Raw genomic sequence first — 24,772 nt, forward strand, 5'->3', positions numbered from 1 at the left:
CAACAAATAGCAATGGTCTGCACGCCTGTTTGAAACCAACCAAAGAAGACCGAAAAGAGAAGAAAGCGCGTTTGAATCGTTCCCCGTCATTCTCAATAGGGATAATGCTTCCGGGATTCGTCTTTGCCACCTTATCAGCATACCACAACAACAAAACATAGCTGCTCACCTCACTATTGTGAATAGTGGACCGAGCGACCTCCCTACCCATCCATGCACGCTTGTATGGTAATCAAACGCTGTGTTCTCGCAGGATGTCTTTCTGTATATCAGTAACTCAATACAAAGGTTGTTCCTTTAGTCTCTACATAATATGGTTGCCAACACTTCTTATTAGCTTTCGGGTGGACTGTCATACTGATACCCCCACCGCAAGTGTGCGTCACTTGCATTGTCTTCACTCGGAACGTCTCATTGCTCCTCTCTTTGGATGTATGTACATGTGCGCCACTGGCAATCTGGAGAAGCACACCTCACAGTTGACAGAAGTCTGTTATTTTTTATGAATGTGAAGTCAAAATTGTGCCATATGGTGTGGTCGCGCAAGCCATCTTTGAAGGTGTCCACATTCTCGAACCGTTGTCCTACTTGCAATATCGATCCACCAAATGTTTGTGAAAATGAAGCAATATTGAGCGCCCTACAGGCGGATGATAGGACATAAACATCTCCACGTGTGCATTCATACTTTCTGAGATTGCCTCCCTGTGGATGCCAGCGCATGACAGAAGGTGGGGAACAAGTCACGAACAATACACAGAAAAGACAAAGTAATACACAGAACACACATATAATACACATGAAACGCATATAACACATAGGAAATAAGTATAATACACAGAAATGAGATTATAATACATAGAAACATATACACCTACAAGGAAAAGTAGTGATAATACACAGGGCGACACACAACATAATTAGAGCTATCTTTGTTGGTGAATTACGATGGTGATAAGGAGCTGTTAATGGTTGCAACTGCTGTCCCACTGACTTCTTCAACGATGATATCCATCACACTCTTCTTAAAAGTGTAGTGAATGTAGCACATACGTTGGAAATCCGCATCTGACTCAATTGGGCAAACCATGCCGTATGAGTCAGGTGTAACAAACTTCACAGTTACCCGAGAAGCGTCTAGTGATCACCGCTCACATATCTTGCTCACAACAACATCCTATGCGGTGAGGACCATGAATTGTAGCAGTCATCCTTCGCCTTTAAAATGAGCCATAGCACAAAATGTCTCCATGATAACTAACACCTGTGTAAACATTGTACAAACCCATAGGTTAAAAAAAACCCTAAAGAGGAAGTATACCAGTTTACCCGAAAGTGAACTATATCCCTGACAAAACTGAATGATAGGAACAAAGTGGTAAAAATATAATAAGACTAAATGGAGATATTGCTTATTTGAACGGCAGAAAGAAGGAGGCAAAGAAGAAGAACAACAATAATGAGAAGAAGAAGAAGAAGAAGAAGAAGAAGAAGAAGATGATGAAGATGAAGTTCAATAAAAGATGTGGCAGGTGAATCTTCTCAAGATACGCTATACCAAAAAGGTGATGTGACTGGGCGGGAGGAAAAGAGGGGCATTTCTGTCATTTTAAAGAAAAGAGACTAACGGATGTCACGGTAGGGATTGAAAAGGATATTGTCTAAAAAGGAGGGACTATATAGGAAGTGAAAATGTCAAAGAGACCGCAAAGGAAAAATGAAACTTTGTAGGGACTTATAAGTAATTTTATTTTTTTCAATGCTAGTTTATTATGGGCTTTGAAAGTGACTTGATTATTTATAAAAAATAAATAAATAAAAGAAAGACTGTAAGAAGATATGGATAGCTTTTCACGTACTCATGTAATATTATTTCTTATATTAAACAAGTTTGATTCATTGATTTTGTGAACAGAGTTATTATTTTTGTTTTATCTTTTATTTTTAGTTTATGACTTATTCAAATGAGTTCATCTTAATTCTTTAAATAATCAAAATAAATTATTTTTTTAAGAAACAAAATAGATAGCTTAAAAATTTAAAGTGTTGTGTTAATATTAGTTTTTATAAATAATAAGAATTATTATGATAATTCTTCTTGAAAATTGCACACACACACACACACTTATGTCATTGGTTATATTTTATTTATATTTTTTATCATCAATTTTATCATTTATTAATTTTGATCTTCTCTTGATTTGCTCTACTAATTTTCTATTAAAAATTCTATTTGTTACTCTGATGATTTTTTTTAATAATATTTAATAAGACACCTTTATTTTAGGAATTTTTACACAATAAATAGATTAATTAATAAGATAACATCATAATAATTGAGAAAATGAACTTTTACATTAAAAATTATGAATGAAGGCTCTGCACGTCATCTTTGGAATGTAACCCTAAGCAATGGAACCTACAAAAGCATTTACTTATTAATATTTTAGAAAAATATGTCTTCTCATTTTTTATGCCACCAAATTTATGATATATATATCATTTTTCTAAAATTTTCTAAGCTGGGTAATTTTCTGCTTTTTTTTTTGTTGACAAAATTAACGGGGTAGTCAAATGTGTGTGACATCAATTTTAAATAATCAAAAATAAAAAAAAGTCATAAATTATAATCAATATCAATCAATCACAAAGAGTTTAATAGAGTGACGGATTTATTGAATATGATATATAAAATTTAGTGTCATAAATTATAAAAAATGACTAACGAACTTTTGATCTATTCGTCAAAATAAATAAATAAATAAATAAATAATATAAAATGAAGAAAAGTTCTTTTGATTTTTTTTAATTATTGGTTTTTATTTTTATTTTTTCTATTCTTCTTTTTTTATTTTTTTAATGTCTCTATCAAGACACCTGGTGCTTAGTGTGTTGCTTAAAAAAAAGACAGAAAAATTGGAAAAGAGCAGGTGGAAAACAAGAATTTTTGAATTTATGCATTTGTAAATATGAAAAAAAGTATTTATTTGGATTTTGACTCTCTCTAGTTTATGTTAAGATAATGATGTTTATTTTAGTTTGGTTAGGATATCTTTGATTTAAATATTTAAGTTAGTTGTGTGTTTGATTAAAACTCAAATTAGTAGAGATTATCTTTCTAGAATTTTGCCTTTATAAAGGCTTCAATGATTATGAATAAAAGTCATGCAGCTTTTCTTCATCTCTTCTTTTAAGCTTATCAGCTAGGTATCAAGAGTCGAGGTTTTTCAACAAAAAGGGAGAGTTTTGTAGTGAAGAAATTCACAATGTCTGCAGACAACTTTCGTGCAAACCATCTATTCCACGCTTTTGATGGTCACTACGATCATTGGAGCATGTTGATGGAAAAATTTCTTAAAATCCAAGGAGTATTGGAATATTGTTGAATCTGGAGTGGCAAAAACCGGATGATGGAGTAGTACCTCTGTAGCACGGAGGAAGGAACTTGAGGCATCAAAGTTGAAAAGACTTGAAGGCGAAAGAATTATTTATTTCGAGCCATTGATCGATCTATTTTTGGAGACGATTCTTTGCAAAAGAAACCTCAAGGATATATGGGATTCGATGAAGAAAAAAATATCAAGGCTCATCAAGGGTGAAGCGTGCACAACTTCAAGCCTCGAGAAGGGATTTTGAAAATCTACGATGAAGGATGGAGAATCATAACAATTATTTTTGCAAGAACCATGGGATTGGCCAATAATATGCGGTTTCATGGGGAGAAGATGGATGATGTCACTATTGTTGAAAAGATATTGCGATCTTTGACAGCAAAATTTGACTACATAGTTTGCTCAATTGAAGAATCAAAGGACATAGATGCACTCTCAATTGATGAACTTCAAAGCTCTTTATTAGTTCATGAACAGAAGATCAACCGTAATTTTATTGCTGAGGAGCAAGCTTTGAAGGCCTCTACAACCAACAACTTCTCAATATTACGAGGTAGAGGTCACGATGGAAGTAGAGGAAGAGGAAGAGCGGATAGAGGCTGCTGAGTGGCAAAGTAAATATCGATGATGGTTATCTACAAAGTAAAGGAAGAGGACGAGGTCAACAATTTGATAAATCTAAAAATTGAGTGTTTTAGATGTCATCGATTTGGTCATTCACTGCTCGAATGTTATACCAAGCTACCTAATGACAAAGACAAAGGAGAAAAAGTCAAATTTTACGTAAAATAAAGAAGCGGAGACTTTGCTAATGACAATTCAAGATAGTCGTGAATCTCACAAGTCGGATATTTGGTTTGTGGACACCGGGTTGTAGCAACCATATGTGTGGAAGTAAGTCCTTCTTTTCTTACTTAAATGAAGATTTTCACCCTCATCGTTAGCTTTGGAGATTGCTCTACGTGAATGTGATGGGAAAAGGGTGATATTAATATAAAAACCAAGAATGGTTTTATAGAAAAAATTTCTAATGTTTTTTATGTTCCTGACTTGAAAAGTAACTTACTAAGTGCTGGTCAGTTGCAAGAGAAGGGATATACAATTACTATTCAAAAAGGTACTTGTGAAATATATGATCCTTGTAGAGGTGCAATTGCAATTGTGCCAATGAGTTCAAATAGGTTGTTTCCTATAAAGATTGAATGTGCTCAACCTTGTTTGATGGCTAAAACAAAAGACCCTTCATGGCTATGGCATTATCGGTATGGTCACTTGAGCTTTGGTGGATTGAAGACACTCCAAGAAAAGGATATGGTGATAGGGCTTCCTAAAATCACTATTCCCTCCCAAGTTTGTGAAGAGTGTGTTGTTGGCAAACAACATCGTACTCCTTTCTCTCAAGGAAAGTCTTGGAGAGCAAAAAGATGTTTTTAGAACTTGTTCACTCGATATTTGTGGACCAATAAATCCTACTTCTAATGGAGGTAAAAGATATTTTATTACTTTCAATCGATGATTATTCACGGAAAAACTTGGGTTTATTTTTTTACAGAGAAATCGAAGCTTTTTAGTGCATTTAAAAAGCTTCAAGGTATATGTTGAAAGTGAAATCGGGAAGCCTATTAAAACAATTCAGACCGATCGTGGAGGAGAGTATCGCTCGAAAAGACTTTTGAAAGTTTTTGTAATTATCATGGCATCCGAAGAGAGCTCACGCCTTCCTATTCCCCACAAATGTAATGGTGTATCCGAAAGAAAAAAATCGAACCATCCTCAATATGGTGCGAACCTTGTTAACAAAGGGCGTAATTCAAGAATTTTTTTGGCCGTAAGCGTGAATCGAGCATTCATATCTTGAATAGAAGTCCTACTTTTGTCTGCTCAAAAACAAAAACACCAGAGGAAGCATGGAGTGGAAGAAGACCAACAATAGATCACTTGAATTTTTTTGGTTGCATTGCATATGCACATATTCCAGATGAGAAAAAGAAAAGAAGCTTGATGATAAAGGGGCAAAAGTGTTTTTTTCTTGGGATTAGTGAAATATCCAAAGCTTTTTAAATTGTATGACCCATTAACAAAAAAATTGTGGTGAGTAGGGATGTTATTTTTTTGATGAGGAGAGCACTTGGAATTGAGTGAGCAACAGATCTACTTCAATTATAATTAATGATGAAGTCAAGAAGAAGGAGAGCAAGTCCAACATCAAGAAATTTCAACTAATGAAGCCTCAATTACTAATAAACTTTCACAAACAGCAACAGAAACATCAACTAAATCCCCTATTACTCGTGTCCGAAAAAGGCCGGCTTGGATGGCAGATTATGAAGTAACAGATTTCAACCAATCTGAAGACCTTGCTACTCACTTTGCTTTATTTTCAGATTGTGATCCTTTATCTTTTGAAGAAGCTATCCAACATTCAAAGTGGAAAAAAGCTATGGATAATGAAATTGCATCCATTGAAAAAAATAAAACATGGAAATTGACTGAACTTCCCAAAGGGCAAAAAACAATTGTTTTAAAGTGGGCATACAAAACAAAATTAAACAAGAAAGGAGAGATGTCAGATTTGATTAGATTTACATATACTAATTATGCAGGAGATTTAGATGATCGGAAAAGCGCATCTGGTTATGTATTTGTCATGGGTTTTGGAGCTATCTCATGGTTATCAAAGAAGCAACGTATTGGTATTCCTTCAACTACTGAGGTTGAATTTGTAGCAGCAACAACACGTGCCTCTCAAGTAGGGTGGTTGAGAAATATTATTGAAGAACTTCAATTCAAAAATGAAAGCATTCATGCAAGGAAGATAACTTTAAACTTATGAGATAAACATAAGTTTAAGGGAGGGTGTTAAGATAATGATGTTTATTTTAGTTTGGTTAGGATATCTTTGATTTAAATATTTAAGTTAGTTGTGTGTTGATTAAAACTCAAATTAGTAGAGATTATCTTTCTAGAATTTTGCCTTTATAAAGGCTTCAATGATTATGAATAAAGTGTGCAGTTTTCTTCATCTCTTCTTTTAAGTTATCAGTTGTTAGATTTTATATTTTTGGTACTAGTGGGCCCTATATGGGCTTTATATGGGCTTAGGGGTCTTACACCAAAAAGTCTCAAAACTTAGTGGCTCAACCTCTATACCTATATATAAACCCATTACACTTCTATTACACAACCGATGTGGTACTATATTTCCAACAGTTTATGCATAGTCCAACGCCACCCTCATTTACATGAGTTTAATTTTTCAAAACTTAGAAATTTAGAACATTTATGAGAAAAAAAAAAGTCAGGTTTTAGTGTGCCTTGGACTAGTAATTAATAACTAGATAATTATAAAGAGAGTTTGTCCAATGATAAATATTAAATATCAAGAGGTAGATGAGTCCACTAATTTACTAATTAGAGATAACTTATAAAACTCAATGACATTAACATAAGTTATAAATAATTAATAAATAAAAATATCATCTTATAATTTTCTACTATTAATCCATATTTCTTTCATCAAACTTCTCCTTTGCGAAGATGGTGATGTTATAATACTATTTACTATTAGGACATTGAATGTAATTTAAATTTATTTATATTATTTTCCACATGGCACTATAGGTTAACTAAAACCTCATTCATTTATCAGATATTTATTAAGCTTAGAATTTCTAAGTATTTGTGAGAAGAAAGTTAATCAATTGTGTGCACTGGACTAACAATAATTAACCATTTAATTATAACTAATGTTTGTTCATGGCTAAAGAAATGCCACCAATAGTTAATGTAACCATTGTTTGTTCAAAACAATTTATAAAACTCAATGAAAAATTATAAATAATCAACATAAAAAAACAAAAAAGATATTTTTACTATTAACCAATGTTTTTTCTTCATAATCCTAACTTTCGTGTTGTTTTAAAATGCACATGTTATTTATTTTTTTTCGTTTGACGTGTCAAACTTTATCTTAATTTCTTTGGACTTACTATTAAAGCTACTTTTAAAAGCTAGTACTTCTTCACAGAAAAGGAAATAATAGAAAATAAGTGGAAGATTGGAGCTCATATTGGTAGATTCATTGTTGTATTCTGTAAATTTTTTTTTTCAGAATTCAAAAATTATTAAATGTGCTTTGCTCTGCTAATTGAATTGACATCTCAAGGAAAAGGATTCTTTTTAAAATTGTACGCCGCAATTTTAGAAGTTATACACCTTGTAAACAAATTTAGTATTTTTAATTTTTTAAATAACAAAATTATTTTAATGGAACAAAATCTTATATTGGGATAAGGTTCATAGTCCAAGGGTATTGGTAGGGATATCAAATTGAGGGGAATTATTGAGGGATATATTTCTCGGCTTTGATCCTAACTTACCAAATCTACCCTCAACCCTATCCCTAAACTTGGATTTAGGGAAAAACATTAAGATCAAAGTTAACTCAATGACTTGCAAAACCTATCAACTTTAAATATATGAATATATACATATAAATATATATATAAGAAAACAAACGTCCATGTTTAAACGAGTTAATCTCAATTATAAGATCAAAGTAAAGTCAATGATAACATGAATCAATTGAAATTCTATCCTAAACTCAACCACTTCTTATTAAACACTTAAATTCATATGGGTTGATCTCAATTATATGATCAAACACAAATTAAGTGATAAAAATTAAACATGAATCAATTGAAATTTAATAAAGATTTATAATTTTTTTTTATCATGAATCTCATTTTTATTAGTAACTCTTTTTTATATCTACAGATCAATCTAGCAAGTCTCAAAGCAGAATAAAAAAAAATGAGGAGGAAATGTTAGGTATTGGAAGATAACACTTCTATGGTTTTTTATTTCAAATGTGCCATGTAAATGATGCATAAATCCTTGGCTACAAAAATTGGTTGTTGGAGGGTCATTATCTAACTCGCATTAATCAAAAACTAAAAAGAAAAAGAACAAGAAGTTTTAGGTATGAGAAAAAAAACACTTCTTTAAGTTTTTCAAATGTACCATGTGAATGGTGCAGTGACCTTTGCTTAGAAAAGTTGGTTGTTAAATGGTCATTATCTAACTTGATTAATCAAATGATTAACCTTATATTACATATTTAATTATTATGCCCGAGAAGGTTTATTGAAATAGTATTCATGATCGAAGGATTATTTTATTCAATTTAGATTTCAATTTTTGCTTGTAAAAAATAAATAAATAAAATTAAAATCAGCAGAAAGAGCCATTTCATAAAAACCAGAACTCAAAAGATACTGCAAACACAAAACAGATCTCTTCAAAGATGAAAATTAATTTATAGAAGCAAGCTTGCTTTTATCAGTCATGTGTACATAGTATATCTGTTTTCTATAACTCACAGGCTTAAAGAAAGAAGACAAAAGATTTAGGAAGACAGAATAGAGGCTGCATGCATAAGTGCTATGAGATACTCTGTTTCATGGTTGGGTATGGCAAGGCACATATAACCCCAGAGAAAATTAAGTTTGTAGGTTGTTTGATAAAGAGATGGCATTTAGATAGGTTCATTTGTCTGATCTGAATAGATGATGATAATACTTCATTTTTGGGAATCAATTGCCATGTTCTAAAATTTAGGAATTCAAGAACTAGGGATCGATGCATATACACAAAAGTGGCTTGGCCTTGCAACCACTCAAACCTCAGAAATCTTGATATGGGAATCCCAACTTCTACATGACTTCAGAACCTTTGCATCAAAATTAGTTCTATGTATGTGATGTGTCCATACTAAAGGTTTTAAGACAATCCATAACCAAAAAATGCACACTTATTAGCATCAAGTTAAGCTAGCCCTAGCCGGTAGTGAGTACGTGAAATATTTCCTTTTCTTGGAATTAAAGCAGTACTAGAATTATGACTTAGCCACTTACAGCACCACTCTTCCCAGCACACAAAGCTGCTTGAAATAAAATTTCCATAGCATCTGGCATCATGATATCACCTGAAAAAATATCATTAAACAAGTTAAAAGAGAAGGTTGGCAGAGGTTGATCAGAGGAATACAATTTTAAAAAAGAAAAGAAAAGAAAATATTCAAACCATCAATATTTTGAAAATTGTCAGCTATCTTTTCTGCAAGCTCATAGGCATTAATAAATCCATGTTCCACCCAGGAGCACACAGAGGATGGATTCCAGAAATCAACCTCTTGAACAGTATATGGAAATGAACTATCATTTGTTTGAGGTGCAATGCTAGGCAAACAGGTATTGAGGGCTTTTCCCTTGGCTGACGACATCCAGCAAGTGCACATTCTAAGAGCTTCTCTCCACACAGCTAACGCAACAAGTTCAATTGAAAATGATTCCAAATGCAATCCTTCAGTAAGCTGTAATCATTACAAACAATCTGTCATCAGACATCTCAAGACATTGATTGATTCGTGATCAATTTATAGGAAGCAAAGCCACAATGCAGGGAAATAAAGCTGACAAAGAGACCATAAGTGATGACCAATTGTCCAAGGTGAAGATTTAGTGCAAAATAGCTTATAAAGATACCATAAAATAGCAAATTAATAATATGATATCAAGTGATGTTAAGTTAATAATAACAAAATAGACATGGTAAGCAATTCAAATAGCAGACTGCATTTGAAAGAAAGCTTGTAACAAAATGAAGCTTTAAATAAATCTTCCTCTGTTAAGAATGCAAGGGGAGAAAATTATGCATGACCGAGCAGGCTATGTGTTAATTTCTATTAACTACCAATTTTATGGGACAAACAGGGATTCAGTCAACTTTTAAATACTGAGGCTGAGAAAGATGAAAACAACGGAGGCTTCCTTTTTTCTTATCCCCGGGTAACAATCATCTGCGGCATTTTCCTTTTTATGTAGCTTATTTCCATTTTGCTTGTCTTCAAAAAGAAATGATACCCCACCGAAGAGACATCAACACTCATTGTAGATAATCATAAATAAATTAAAAAAAAATTAAAAAAAAAAAAAAGACAGTTTTAGTTGGATCATCACCTAGGGAATTTTTTATTTTCACTTCCTAAACAATTGTAAAGGAACTCATATCTAGTTCTATTTTGTTGTGTCATGACAATAGCCAAGCCCAAAGCTAACATATCACAAATTTTTCTCTTGATTATCATATTGCACAGACTACAAATATTAGCTAACTCCAAGTAACTAATTAGATTGCTCTTATTGTCTTAGACATATGTACTTCAAGAATGTTAAGTGGCATATGGTTTAAGCAAAAAAGAAAGGCATTAGCTCTGTGGGTTTTGGAGACAGTATCAAGTACTGATAAACACTTAAAATCCAGAAGATCAAACATCAGCCAACTACGTCAGCGTTTTACAAAAACAACAAATCATATATTCATTGATAAATGTGGCTGTTTCAACAATTCGAACTGCTGCAATCACAGCTACTGAGAAATCATACTATATGAAAATGTTAAGAAAAACTTAATGCGGCTTCAACTTTTTTACCTTTTCTTGCACTACGTCTGTTATAGCACGAATATAGTGATATAAAAACTGAAGCTTACTAGAAGGATGCAATGATGATGCTCCTTGTGGTTTTTGCGCTGCAAAGGATTGTTGTAATACTGATGAATGAGAAGGCAGATTGTCTTGTCCGCTTTCAGATTGACATAATGAGGTAATGTATGTTTCATCCTTTGGAAACTGAACAGAAGTGCTCTTGCTAGGAAGCTTGGCTCCACTACTGTCCTTCCATGATGTCTCCTCATTTGAAGAGGCCAAGGTCTCCAAAGAAGCAAGATTACGGTAAACAAGTACATATTCTTGTTCAATGGCTTCCAATGAGTCTGTAACTGGATAAATAGAAATTCATTACAATCACATTGATTTATAATTGGAGATATGACTGTAAAGACAAACCTTTTGATGTGACTAAGCCAAAAAGCTTATGGTCCATGCTTTCAACCTGTACACTCCGAGCATTTGATGAACTTGATGGAGCACAATCAGGTGTCATTCCTACCTTATCATCTGCAGTGGCTAGTACAGATTCAACACATTCACTTGGCTTGGAGGATAACATTGTTGGCTAATGTTTAATCATTTTTTTTTTTTTTTTTTGGGAAAGAGGAGCGGGGCGAACCCACTAAAGACTCAGGGACGTGCACAAAACTTGATGGAATAAATGGGGATGGGGCCGCGCTCACGTGGGCGCTGGAACCACCCATACACAACCACTATTCACAACTCTCAGAAATGTGCCCTCAGCCGAGAATCGAACTCTCACCACTCGGTGAGAGCTCTATCGGCAACCCGTGTACCAATAGACCCAAAGGTCGTTGGCCAATGTTTAATCATTAGGAATAGCTCTTACCAATATTAGAGACAATAATATAGTTGGCTAAAATAAGAGTTAAGAAGCATTACAATTTTCAAGTGAAATAAATCAGCTAAGGCAAGGTCTTCTAAAAGAAGGATGCAGAATATTCAGCTTACAGAACTCCATAGACATGAAATTAATGCAAATGCACTTAAGAAATTTGGTCCACATTGTGTAAATGAATATCAAACTCACCTTTGGACAGCAAGGAACTTGTTATTGAAGAATTCCTCAAAAGTTAGTTTTTCCACTGCAAAAGTAATTAAAAGATCAATTGTACACGAACACTCTATGAGTAAAGTAAATTAACCAGAATAACTTTCTTGTTTAGACTATGAATGATAATGTTGGACACATTAAAAAAACAATATTTTGGCAGAAAGCAGATGATTTACCTGGTTCCTGACGTAAAGTCTTTTACAAAGGTCAACAATATCAGAATGCAAATATGCCAAAACCTCTTGTGGAAATTTTAGCTCACTAGAAGTCAATATGTTTTGGAAAAGTTATTATAAAAAGTAGAAGAAAAGATAGTTAAATCATCAATCACATGAGTTCAGAAATAAGGTACCTGATCGCCGGAGGAGAAGGAAACGGATCCAGCGGCGATGGCGAGGTCGAGAGAGTTGAGGACGAGGAAGCGAGAAGGGCGGAGGACATCGAGAACGATGCGGACAGTGCCGGAGAAGGAGCAATCGGTGAGGTCAGGCTTGAGGGTGAGATCATAGCGTTTAGGGATTGCGAAATCAGGGAGGCGAGCACGGTCCTTGAACTGGGTAAGAGATTCCATGGCGAAATGGAAGAGCACAGTTGCGGATGGTGCCGGAGAAGATGATGAGTCAACGCTCTGAGTACTTTTCTTGTGGAAATTTTTAGCGACACAGTTGGAAACTTTCATTGAAACAAAAAGTCCTTTTTATTTTGTCCTCATTTATAAAATTTATTTTTTTAATCATATAATATAAATATCTTTAAATTATGTAATGATGCATGTGACCTTATAGAATTTGTCGTGTGTGTATATATATTTGTGTGTGTAAAGAATTAAGTTAATTATGAGGTGATTTAGTGATTTATTAATTTTAATTTGTGATTAAGCTTTATTTTACTAAATTCAATATTTTATTTTATTATTAATTTTCTTTAAAAAGTGATATGCCTGCTTTTAAATTTGATTGAAGAAAAAGCATAACAACATCTTTTAAGTGTTATTAAGTAACATAAGTGACTATATAAATAGTTGTGATGTAAGTGATTTTATTGCTTGATTTGATATAAAAACTCAAATTATATTTATGTTGTTATAAAACTATATAATATATTAAGAAAAACATAGAACAAACATAAAGTAGAGGAAGTTCTCTTTCTTATTGTTCTTATTTTCATTCTTTTGGTACATATATATATATATATAGGGTTTAAATTTGAAACCGAATAAATTTTTGGCAAATGAAACGCCAAGAGTCAAGAGGAGTTTGTAAGAAACATAATGACATTCATATTTTAATGTTTCATAACACTCCCCCTTGAATGTCCATTATATAGGAATTGCCTCGTTAAAACCTTACTAGAAAAAAAAAACCCAGTGGGATAAATCCTAATGAAGGAAAAAGAGTACAACTTTCCTTATATACGCTTCATCTGCTGCCTCATTAAAACCTTGTCAGGAAAACCTAGTGGGACAAAACCATGACGAAGGAAAAAGAGTAAAGTGCGTATATGACTCCCTTAGTGAATAAATCTGCAGGATTTTCACTGGATTGTATTTTCTGAATATGGATATCACCATTTTTCTCAAGATCATGTGTGAAAAATAACTTTGGTGATATATGTTTTGTTCTGTCGCCTTTAATGTATCCTCCTTTCAATTGAGCTATACAAGCTGCATTGTCTTCATATAATATTGTTGGGCTGTTCTTCTGGGACAACAAACCACAATTTTCTTGAATATGGTGTGTCATTGATCTTAACCAAACACATTCACGACTTGCTTCATGAATTGCAAGTATTTCTGCATGATTTGAAGAAGTAGCAGCTATAGTTTGTTTCATAGAACGCCATGATATAGTCGTTCCCCCATGTGTAAACACATAACCAGTTTGTGATCGGGCTTTATGTGGATCAAATAAATATCCCGCATCTGCATATCCAACTAATTGTCTTTTTTATTCATGTGTATAAAATAATCCCATATCAACTGTTCCTCGAAGATAACGTAGTATATGTTTAATACCATTCCAATGTCTCCGAGTTGGTGCAGAACTGTATCTTGATAATAAATTTATAGCGAAAGCTATATCTGGCCGAGTACAATTAGCAAGATACATCAAGGCACCAATTGCACTAAGATATGGTACTTCAGTACCAAGTAATTCTTCGTTATCTTCCTGAGGTCTAAAAGGATCTTTATGAATATCAAGGGATCGAACAACCATAGGGTTTGTTAATGGATATGCTTTATCCATATTAAATCGTTGTAAAACCCTTTCTGTATATGTCGATTGGTGGATAAAAACACCACTCTCTAAGTGCTCAAACTGCAGTCCAAGACAAAATTTTGTTCTCCCAAGATCTTTCATTTCAAATTCTTTCTTTAAATAATTAACTGTATTTGGAAGCTCTTCAGGAGTTCCAATTATATTTAAATCATCAACATAAACCCCAATTATCACGTATCCTTTTTCGGATTTCTTGATGAACACACATGGGCAAATAGGGTCATTCTTATACCCTTCTTTTAACAAATATTCACTAAGGCGATGATACCACATACGACCAAATTGTTTCAAACCATACAAAGATCTTTGTAACTTAATTGAATACATGTCCCGAGAATTCGAATTGTATGCTTCAGGCATCTTAAGTCCTTCTGGGACTTTCATATATATATTATTATCTATTTGGCCATATAAGTACACAGTAACAACATCCATTAATTGCATATGTAATTTTTCATGTACTGCAAGACTAATTAGATAGCGAAACATGATTGTATCTATTACAGGGGAGTACGTTTCTTCATAGTCAATACCAGGTCTTTGCGAAAACCCTTGTGCAACGAGCCTTGCTTTATATCTAACAATTTCATTTTTCTCATTTCGTTTTCGCACAAATACCCATTTGTAACCAACTGGTTTAACATCTGCAGGTGTTTTAGTTATGGATCCAAAAACTCCTCGCTTTTTGTGAGACGAACTTTTAATTCGACATGTATTGCATTTCTCCATTCGGCCAATCATTTCTTTTTCGGCATTCCTCAATAGATTTAGGCTCATAATCCTTATCTTTCAAAAAGATCAATTGCCACATTATATGCAAAGATATTGTCAACAATTGTTTTCATTTCTCATCCCATTTTTTTCCCATTTGAGACATAATTTATGGAAATTTCATGATTTTCCTCTTCAATTTCGTGATCTTGAACTTCTTCCGAAGGTTGGTATTATTTATTTTTAATATTTATTTTATCTCGCATTTTCTTTATGATCTTTTTATTTCCTTTTCTTTCGAGGATTTTTTTATCTTTTTGAACCACCTGGTCTTCCACGCCTCAAGCGCACTTTTTAGATTCATTTGTTATAAAAAGGTCCTTCGGGACATTAATTCTAATAGGGGCATTTTCCGCAGGTACATGTGATTTTGTTATTCGTTTTGGATAAGAGAATGCATCAGGTAGTTGATTTGCAACTCGCTGTAAATGAATTATTCGTTGAACTTCCAGTTCACATTGTTTTGTGCAAGGATCAAAATGATTTAAACTTTGAGCATTCCATGTGATTTCTTTTTCCAACATTTTCATCTTTTCATTTTCTCCCCCTAATGTTGGAAAAACCGTCTCATCAAAATGACAGTCAACAAATCTAGCTGTGAAAGCATCCCCTGTCAATGGCTCAAGATATTTAATAATAGAAGGAGATTCATATCCAATATATATTCCTAATCTCTGCTGAGGTCCCATTTTAGTTCTTTGTGGTGGAGCAATTGGGACGTATACTCCACAGCCAAAAACTCTCAAATGAGATATATTTGGTTCTTGCCCAGAAACCAATTGAAGGGGGAAGAATTTTTGATAACTTGTTGGCCTTATGCGCACAAGTGATGCGGCATGTAAAATTGCATGTCCCCAAGGATAGATCGGAAGCTTTGTTTTCATTAATAATGGCCTAGCAATCAATTGGAGCCGCTTAATAAATGATTCTGCCAAGCCATTTTGTGTATGAACATGAGCAGCAGGATGTTCAACTTTTATTCCAATGGACATGCAATAGTCATCAAATGCTTGAGATGTAAATTCACCAGCATTATCACGCCTTATAGTTTTAATTACATGATCAGGGAAATGTGCTTGTAATCGAATAATTTGAGCTAACAACCTTGAAAGCGCCAAGTTTCGAGTTGATAATAGGCAAACATGTGACCATCTCGTTGATGCGTCAATTAAAACCATAAAATATTTAAATGACCCACATTGTGGATGAATTGGTCCACATATATCACCATGAATTCTCTCTAAAAACATAGGAGATTTAGTTCCAATTTTATTTATGGATGGCCTGATAATAAATTTGCCTTGAGAGCATGCTGGACATGAAAATTCATTTGATTGAAGAATCTTCAAGTTCTTTAATGGATGTCCATATGAATTTTCAAGTACTTTTCGCATCATTATTGATCCAGGATGGCCTAACCGATCATACCATAGAATAAATTCATTTGAGTTAGTCAACTTCTGGTTTACTATAGCATTTGCCTCAATTGTTCGAATATATGTATAATAAAGACCAGATGAGAATGCGGGCAGTTTCTCCAATACTTGCTTATTACCTGAAGTAACAACAGTAATGTATAAATATTCAGTATTTCCCATATTTGACGTCTCTATGTGATACCCATTGAGACGTATATCTTTAAAACTTAATAAGTTTCTGTGGGACTTTGGAGAATATAATGCATTAGTTATAATAAATTTTGCTTCTCTAGGAAACAATATATTTGCTCTTCCGGAGCCTTCAATCAAATTTATACTGCCCGATATTGTATTGACATTGGTTTTACCCATTATTAAATGGGAAAAATATTTTTTGCTTTTAAATATTGAGTGCGTTGTTGCACTATCAACAAGGCATACATCCTCATCTTTGATGTCCAATCTAACCATGGATTTTGTAGTATCCATATATTCTTCACAAAATAAATAAAAGTAAATAAGTATTATAATGGGTAAGAACAAGATTAAACATGCATAGATTAATTAAAACAAAACGCATGAAAAAAACAATTATGGTGTCAATTCAATTGCCACCATTAAACTGAGAATCTTCAAGAAAATCAGCAACATCTAAATGTGACGACATACCCACAAGAGGGTTATTGTTGAAGTCATCATTTTGGTATATAAAATTTGCCTCGACATTTTTCTCTTTTATTGATGCTTGATAGAGATCAACAAGGTGCCTTGGTGTACTGCAAGTACGCGACCAGTGCCCTTGTACACCACATAGATAACATATATTTTCTGATTTGTTACTAGATCCTCTTTTTGCCTTTAAATTGTTTTTCTTCATAATTTGTCCACTTCTGGTGGTAAGATGCATCTTTATTATCATCATGATTTTTCAGATATTTATTCCAACCACGTCCTCTTCCATGACCACGGCCATGGTCACGACCACGCCCATGGGTTCGACCATGTCCTCGTTTGGAGTTTTCATATGTCATCGCATTTACTTCTGGGAATGGAGCAGAGCCAGTAGGACGAGATTCATGATTTTTCATTAGTAGTTCATTGTTTTGTTCAGCCACAAGAAAACATGAAATCAAATCAGAATATTTTGTAAACCCTTTCTCTTGATATTGCTGCTGCAGGAGCATATTCGAGGCATGAAAAGTAGAGAATGTTTTCTCTAGCATATCAGAATCAACAATCCTCTCTCCGCATAATTTCAATTTAGAACTGATTCGAAATATGGCTGAATTATATTCACTTACTGTTTTGAAATCTTGTAATCGTAAATGCATCCAATCATAACGAGCTTTCGGTAAAATTACCATCTTTTGGTGGTTATACCTTTCCTCCAAATTTTTCCACAATTCAAGTGGATCTTTCATAGTTAAATATTCAATTTTTAAATCCTTGTGCAAATGATGTCGGAGGAAAATCATTGCTTTTGCACGGTTTTGTAAGGATTCTTGATTACCATCTTTGATGGTTTCTCCAAGTCCATTAGCATTCAAATGTATTTCAGCATCAAGCACCCATGACAAATAATTTTTTCCCGAAATGTCAAGGGCAACAAAATCAAGTTTTGCAAGATTTGACATGAAAAAAAAAATGTTTGTGTACTTACGTGAAAAGGATTTTGCCGAGAAATTGGATTAGTCAGAGCTTGGTTAAAACCTCATGCTGATAACGTGTTATAAAACTATATAATATATTAAGACAAACATAGAACAAACATAAAGTAGAGGAAGTTCTCTTTCTTATTGTTCTTATTTTCATTCTTTTGGTACATATATATATAGGGTTTATATTTGAAACCGAATAAACTTTTGGCAAATGAAACGCCAAGAGTCAAGAGGAGTTTGTAAGAAACATAATGGGCATTCATATTTTAATGTTTCATAACATATGTGAATTTATATCTCACTTACTTTTACAGTGTTTTAACTTCAACAAAATTTATTGAAAATTAAAATACAGTAAATTAAGTAAGTGGTATCCACACACACCCCATTTTCATCTCATAGTTAATTATAAAAATATTTAATAAAATAAGTTGTTCTCAAATTTATTATAAAAATTATATATTAAATATTTTATAATTTAATATTTATATGATTAAATATTTTTATGACAAAATGATGTTTTAATTGAAAATATTATATTATTTTTAAAAATTAATAAAAATTATAAAAATATTTTGAAATGATAAAATTAAAAAAATATTATATTTTTATAATTTAATATTTATATAATAACATTATATTTTTATGATTAAAATATTTTATAATTTAAAATATTATAACAATAATTAATAGAGTAAGTGTTTTTAAAAATTAATTATAAATTCTTTCAAGTAATAAAATGAAAGAAATATTATATATTTTAAATTTTAATAAATAATTTATTAAATTAGCTATTTATTTTAACTTAAATTAATTTTTATAAAAATTGTTAGATGATGATGATAATGGGTAATCTCATCATTTTACTCACACAATAACTATACTTTTGAACTTGCATCAAACTAAATAAACAAAAAGTAAATGCAGCATTTTTAATTATAACCAATCAAACAACAGTGATGTAAATTGAAATACAACATTTTCACTTATATGTAATTTCGCTTACCTACAACCAAATACCCCCTAAATGCAAAATATAACACTTTAAACTTTGAAAAATTAAAATACATAAAAGTCTAAAAAGTCTCCAACATTGCACTTATTTTTCTTCTACTAAATTAACATGACAACAAAAAAAAAACACAGCGGATGGCAGAGAGAGGAGTTTGAGTTGAATGATAAAAGATTGATTGGATCACACACATGGATATATATATATATATATATATTGGATCTAAACTTTAAAACAATCCAAGCATGACTCAGACTTCAAGTCAAGAGTCCAAAATTGATCATAATATTCTCCATAAGTGAAGGTCTTTGTGATTCTTGGATGTTCTTCATCCACAAGCTCCCTCGCTGGTTCTATAACAGCATCATAAGACGGACAGTAAAATGTGGCTACTGAGATCCTCTCATTGTCTTTGTTTACAATGGCCCTATGTAACACACTCTTGTACCTCCCATTGCTCAACACCTACAACACATTAAACAATGTGAATTATTATGTTGTGGTTTGTGATCCAAATTATATTTGATTAAAATTTAAAAACCTCATGATACAACTTATAAAATTTTTTGAATTATGATTTTTTTTTTTCTTTTTTTTTTTGGGGAATTTGTGTGGTAGTAGAAAAATTGGGTCTATAGATCCTATTTTATAGTCCACCACTAATCCTACTAGCAATATGAGGATAGGGAGCCTCCTCTGTATAGATTTGTTTATAAAATTCAAGTGATCATACTGTATTTGAGGAGTAGAAAAGTTAATCCATGACCCAAACTAATCTAGATCAACCTGACTTGTAATTGAACTAAGACCAATTTAAACATATTTTATTATGATAAAATTTTCTTTATATTTTGACAAAAGTTTAACCACTACCTATCACAATTTTTTGATAAAGCTTGGAGCAAACCCCTAAAACAGTTAGCAATAGCGCCAATTGTTGTTGATTTATAATAATAAAATAACTTTTCCCAAATTAAACCATCACGATTGCACTCAATTTTTAACATAGTGAATCATCTTCTCTTTCATTACTTGTGGTTTTTCCCGAGATCAGGTTTTCCACTTAAATTGGTGTTTTTATTTTATTTTCTTTCGCTTATTATCACAGGTTATTTCCTTCATATTATATTTTCAATGCAAATTTGTTAAAAGAAAAAAAAAGGCAAATAAACAAAGAGAGAGAACATACCTCAATCTGATTCCCAATATTAATGATCAAAGTGTTTGGTAAAGGGTTAACAGCTAGCCATTTGCCATTCCTAAGAACTTGCAAACCAGGAATAGTGTCTTGCAGCAAAATAGTGATGGCATTTGGATCATTATGTCCTGGCAATCCAAAGGTCAAGTCTGGTTGCGGACATGGAGGATAATAGTTAATGGCCATGTGTTGTCCTTGTTTCCCTAATGCTTTCTCCATGTACTTCTTCTCCCTTCCTAAACTCTCTGAAATGGCCTCAAGTAGTTTCAATGCCAACTCCCTCACTCTCTTACAGTACTCTCCAACTATTTCCCTTCATTTAGAAGATAAATATCTATATATTATTTATTGTTAATTAATCAAGGAAAAGGTTGATAATGTATTTATTGTGTGTGTATATATTTATATTACTGAAAGGAATGAGGGTTAGAAGGCCATTGATGAATGAAGTCTTCAAGAGGATAACAATGGAGTCTTAAGTAGTCTCTCCAACTGGCAACTTTCTCAGTTTTGACATTGCAGCTTGTGGAGAGCCTCATGTTTTTTTTTGGATCATCAGAGTATGCTTTCATTCTCTCACACTCTGGCAATTTGAAGTACTCTTTGCTGATTCTTAACATCTCACTCAGCACTGTCTCAGGTATCCCATGGTTCTTCACCTGATTATTTCATCAAATAAAATTTTATTAGTTACGACATATTTATGCTTTTTTTTATTTTTATTTTTTGTTAAATAAGAACTGTTAATAGGGAGAGCCATGACATACCAACTCCCTTGTTGTAGGGTGGTTGTATTTTATATTATATTTTATTTTATATAGTTAATTTATTATAATTAATTTGATATAAATGTAAAATATAATTATTGAAGATTTCACGAGCATGAAATAAATTATTTTAGAGTCACCACAATATCAAGTTGTATAAGGCTCGTTTAGGCATATTTTCAGTTCTCTACTCTCTAAAAATTAGACGATCTTTTAAATTGAATAATTATTTAAGCATTTTTTAAAATATTATTTAGTTTTACAAATAAATATTTAAAAAATTTTCTTTGTATTTTTAAAAAATATATAATTTTATAGACATATACTATTATAAAATTCTAAGTTACACATAGAATGTGAATTGAGGCAGTACGATTAGGACATAGAATTGAAGAGTGGATTAAAAAAAATATTTATTTGTTTTTAAAATTTGTGAACTTATTGTTTGATGGAATATAATAGATTAGATCTATATATACATATACATAATTATGTATGAAAATGGAAAATAATTTAAAAAATAAATTTAAATTATATTTAATTAATGGATAAATTTGTTCCAATACTCGTATTCAAAAATTCCATAAACTTTGTAAAACATACAGTTAAAAAGGTAAAGCGTCTTAGGGTCCATGTAAAAACCATAATTAAAAAAATTATAAAAAAAAAGCCACTTCTGTGGTTTTTCTTCATATAAAATAAAAAACAAAAGCCACAACACTTTAATTAAAAATAAAATTTTAAAAATAGCACCGATATCTAAGGAGCTCCATTGGGTATGTTTGATTACAAACTGCTAAAGTACAGCGCACACAAGTGCTTGTGTTGTTCTATATTTTATGTTCATTGGACAATACAAAATTTATTGTTTTGTTTAGTGTATGATTTGTATAACTACCCAACAAAAAATAATAAAATTATGATAATACTTTTTTACTATTCTATATTTGTTTAGCAATAAAAAAAAATTACAATAGTGAAAATCTAATCAAATTCCACACAAAATGAAGGATCAATAACCATAGCAACAAATTTGAAAATCGAATTAGGATTCAATGAAACGGTGATTTTATCCCCCCTCAAATTAGAAGTTGCCATATGAACTTTTTCTTTTTTCTTTTTAAAAATAATTTCTCTTTATTATCAAAACCTGTAAATAATAAACCGGCTACGGTTTACTATTTAGGATTAGGGCTTAGGGTTTAGGATTTAGAGTTTAGGTTTTTAGAATTTTGGATATATGTTTTATAGTATTTTGGCTTAAAATTTTAGAGTTTTAGGTAGTGTTTTATAATATTTTATAATTTTAAAAATTTAGAGATTCATACAGTTTCAATTTGAAGTTTATAGAAAAAATGACAGGGATGATGACACAGATGCCAAGTTGGCACCATGTCATTCAAGAAACCTATTCGATTTGATGTGGTGATTTCTAATTAAAAGGGGATATAATCTGACGAAGTGTCACAGTTTTGATATTCCTTCCTCTAGAAATCAATCCAAACACAACACAATTTTAAAAACTTTAAATCTACAACAACCAAGAAATTTTCATTTAAACCTTGATCCTAAACGAGAAACAAATATATAAATTATAGATAAATAAATAAATAAATAAATAAGTAAATAAACCAAATAAATCATGCTATCAAAACACTCTAATCAGTGATATACTAATATAATTTTTAATTTTAAATAAGGATAATTTTGTTAAGTTGTCATGTACTTTGATAGATTTTTTTTACCGTGGTTTTAGCTGCATAAAAAATTAGAAAGTTGTGTTGTACCCATTAGGTAGTTTGTGGTGTACTCCTACTCCATCTGTAAATCAAACACATAATAATAGAATTTGTCCTATGTTGTCCGTTGAAATCTTGTTTATCAAATGGACTCTTTGTTTGTGTTGTACTCCTACTCCATATGTAAATCAAACACATAATAATAGAATTTGTCCTATGATGTCCCTTGAAATCTTGTTTATCAAATGGACCCTTACTTTTTTTATTTATCAGTTTTATTATGAAGTTTATCTTATGATATATAAATATATATATATATATATATATATATATATATATATATATATATATATATATATATATTAATTCAGGAAAATTAAACATATACATTTTTCTTATTTAACAAGCTTTGATTGAGTTCTAGGATTTTATAGGAGTATTTTTTTTTTTTATCATAATTTTTTTTACAAAAAATTGCCCCAATCCCTGTCTTCCTTTGGTAAAGACAGAAGCGGAATTTTAGTATATATTTAAATGTAAAAATAGGAAAGGGGTGATTTTTAAATTTTTTTTTCATTGATTTGTCAATTTTTGAAGGTGAGGTACCAAGAAGAGCCTTACAAAAAAGGTACCTCTTCTGATTATATATTCAAACTCAAAATAATTTGTTTAAATGACCCAAGTTCTTACCACTTGGTCCAACCTCCATTAGTGTGATTATATATTCAAACTCAAAATAATTTGTTTAAATGACCCAAGTTCTTACCACTTGGTCCAACCTCCATTAGTGACTTGTAACATATTTTAATTAGAGTTGGAATGATGAATAAATACTAAAAATTTAACAAATTATATGCTAAAAGTTCAAACAAAACACGTAGAAAAGATAGATAACTGTTTTTATATCCCCCACAAATGATCTTTGATAATAGAAACATATTTTCAAACAAGTATTATTATTCTTAAAAACTACTTTTACTTTCATATACATAAAACATTACAGGTTGTGAAATAAATAACTACTCTTGTAAGATGCCTAATTTATAATAATAAAATTACTTCTGAACTTTCAATAATATATATATATATATATATATATACTATCATATACATAAAACATTACAGGTTGTGAAATAAATAACAACTCTTGTAATATGCCTAATTTATAATAATAAAATTACTTCTGAACTTTCAATTATATATATATATATATATTTTCATATACATAAAACATTACAGGTTGTGAAATAAATAACTCTTGTAAAATTATATATATATATATATATATTAAAACATTAAAAAGAAAAAAAAAAATAAGCTAATAGACATTAGTATCTCGTTTGGACTTTGAGTTTGAGTTTCGAGTTTGAGTTTTTGTTTATGCAAAAAAAGAAAGAAAAAAAAAACATATGTGGAAGAGATCTATTTTATTATAGGGTTTTTAATATCTCGCTCGAACTAATTTAAAACCCCAGTGAATTAAATATTTAAAAAACAAAAAAAACTATTGAAAAGAATAACCTTAAAAATACCATAAAGAAGCCGTCACTCTTGCAAGCTTCACCTATAGCCTTGACAACAAGTGAATGTTGATGGTCATCCATTTCATGAAGATCAATGAGTGGGATTGATACATCAGAGCTCTCCATTTCTAACAAGTTAGGCCTCTCATTCTTAGGCCACACATAACTTGAAGGTATGCATCTACTCCTCTCCCTGCTCACCATATCACTCAAAAGAACCATGTTACTAAACTCACCACACATGCCCATGCAATCTAATTTATTGCTCATGCCTTCCATCCACCCTCCTCTATTTATAGATATACATGAGCTTTACTATTGCTATAAAATAAATAAATAAATATGAATTGCATTAATATTTTGCCGACCATTAAATTAAATCAGAAAAGATTCCTTCATATATTATATTGAGAAGACATTATTGGTGTCA

The 24,772-nt window shown here is 31.6% G+C and overlaps 2 protein-coding genes across 9 annotated transcripts; both read right to left on the reverse strand.

The window, feature by feature from the left end:
- Window positions 1-8,666: 8,666 nt before the first annotated feature.
- Window positions 8,667-12,635, reverse strand: LOC120250306 (serine/threonine-protein kinase ATG1a-like). 8 transcript variants are annotated; one of them, XM_039259108.1, is made up of 7 exons: window positions 12,330-12,635; window positions 12,154-12,238; window positions 11,954-12,008; window positions 11,299-11,409; window positions 10,885-11,231; window positions 9,477-9,765; window positions 8,667-9,378 (listed from the first exon to the last, which is right to left on the reverse strand). In XM_039259108.1, exons 4-7 carry the CDS (start codon window positions 11,393-11,395, stop codon window positions 9,296-9,298), a joined length of 816 nt encoding a protein of 271 aa, XP_039115042.1. In that variant the 5' UTR covers window positions 11,396-11,409; window positions 11,954-12,008; window positions 12,154-12,238; window positions 12,330-12,635; the 3' UTR covers window positions 8,667-9,295. The 8 variants fall into 8 exon arrangements, with proteins under 8 accessions (XP_039115042.1, XP_039115043.1, XP_039115045.1 ...); XM_039259109.1 differs by having other exon boundaries at window positions 11,299-11,418; XM_039259111.1 differs by lacking the exon at window positions 12,154-12,238.
- A 6,430-nt stretch (window positions 12,636-19,065) lies between these two features.
- On the reverse strand, window positions 19,066-24,613 carry LOC120283437 (protein DMR6-LIKE OXYGENASE 2-like). Its single transcript, XM_039290123.1, has 4 exons — window positions 24,352-24,613; window positions 20,725-20,972; window positions 20,305-20,626; window positions 19,066-19,580 (listed from the first exon to the last, which is right to left on the reverse strand). The coding sequence occupies exons 1-4, from the start codon at window positions 24,610-24,612 to the stop codon at window positions 19,338-19,340; spliced, it is 1,074 nt and encodes a 357-aa protein (XP_039146057.1). The 5' UTR covers window position 24,613; the 3' UTR covers window positions 19,066-19,337.
- Window positions 24,614-24,772: the final 159 nt, after the last annotated feature.

Source organism: Dioscorea cayenensis, chromosome 19 (genome assembly GCF_009730915.1).
Source record: "Dioscorea cayenensis subsp. rotundata cultivar TDr96_F1 chromosome 19, TDr96_F1_v2_PseudoChromosome.rev07_lg8_w22 25.fasta, whole genome shotgun sequence".
Taxonomy (NCBI): domain Eukaryota; kingdom Viridiplantae; phylum Streptophyta; class Magnoliopsida; order Dioscoreales; family Dioscoreaceae; genus Dioscorea; species Dioscorea cayenensis.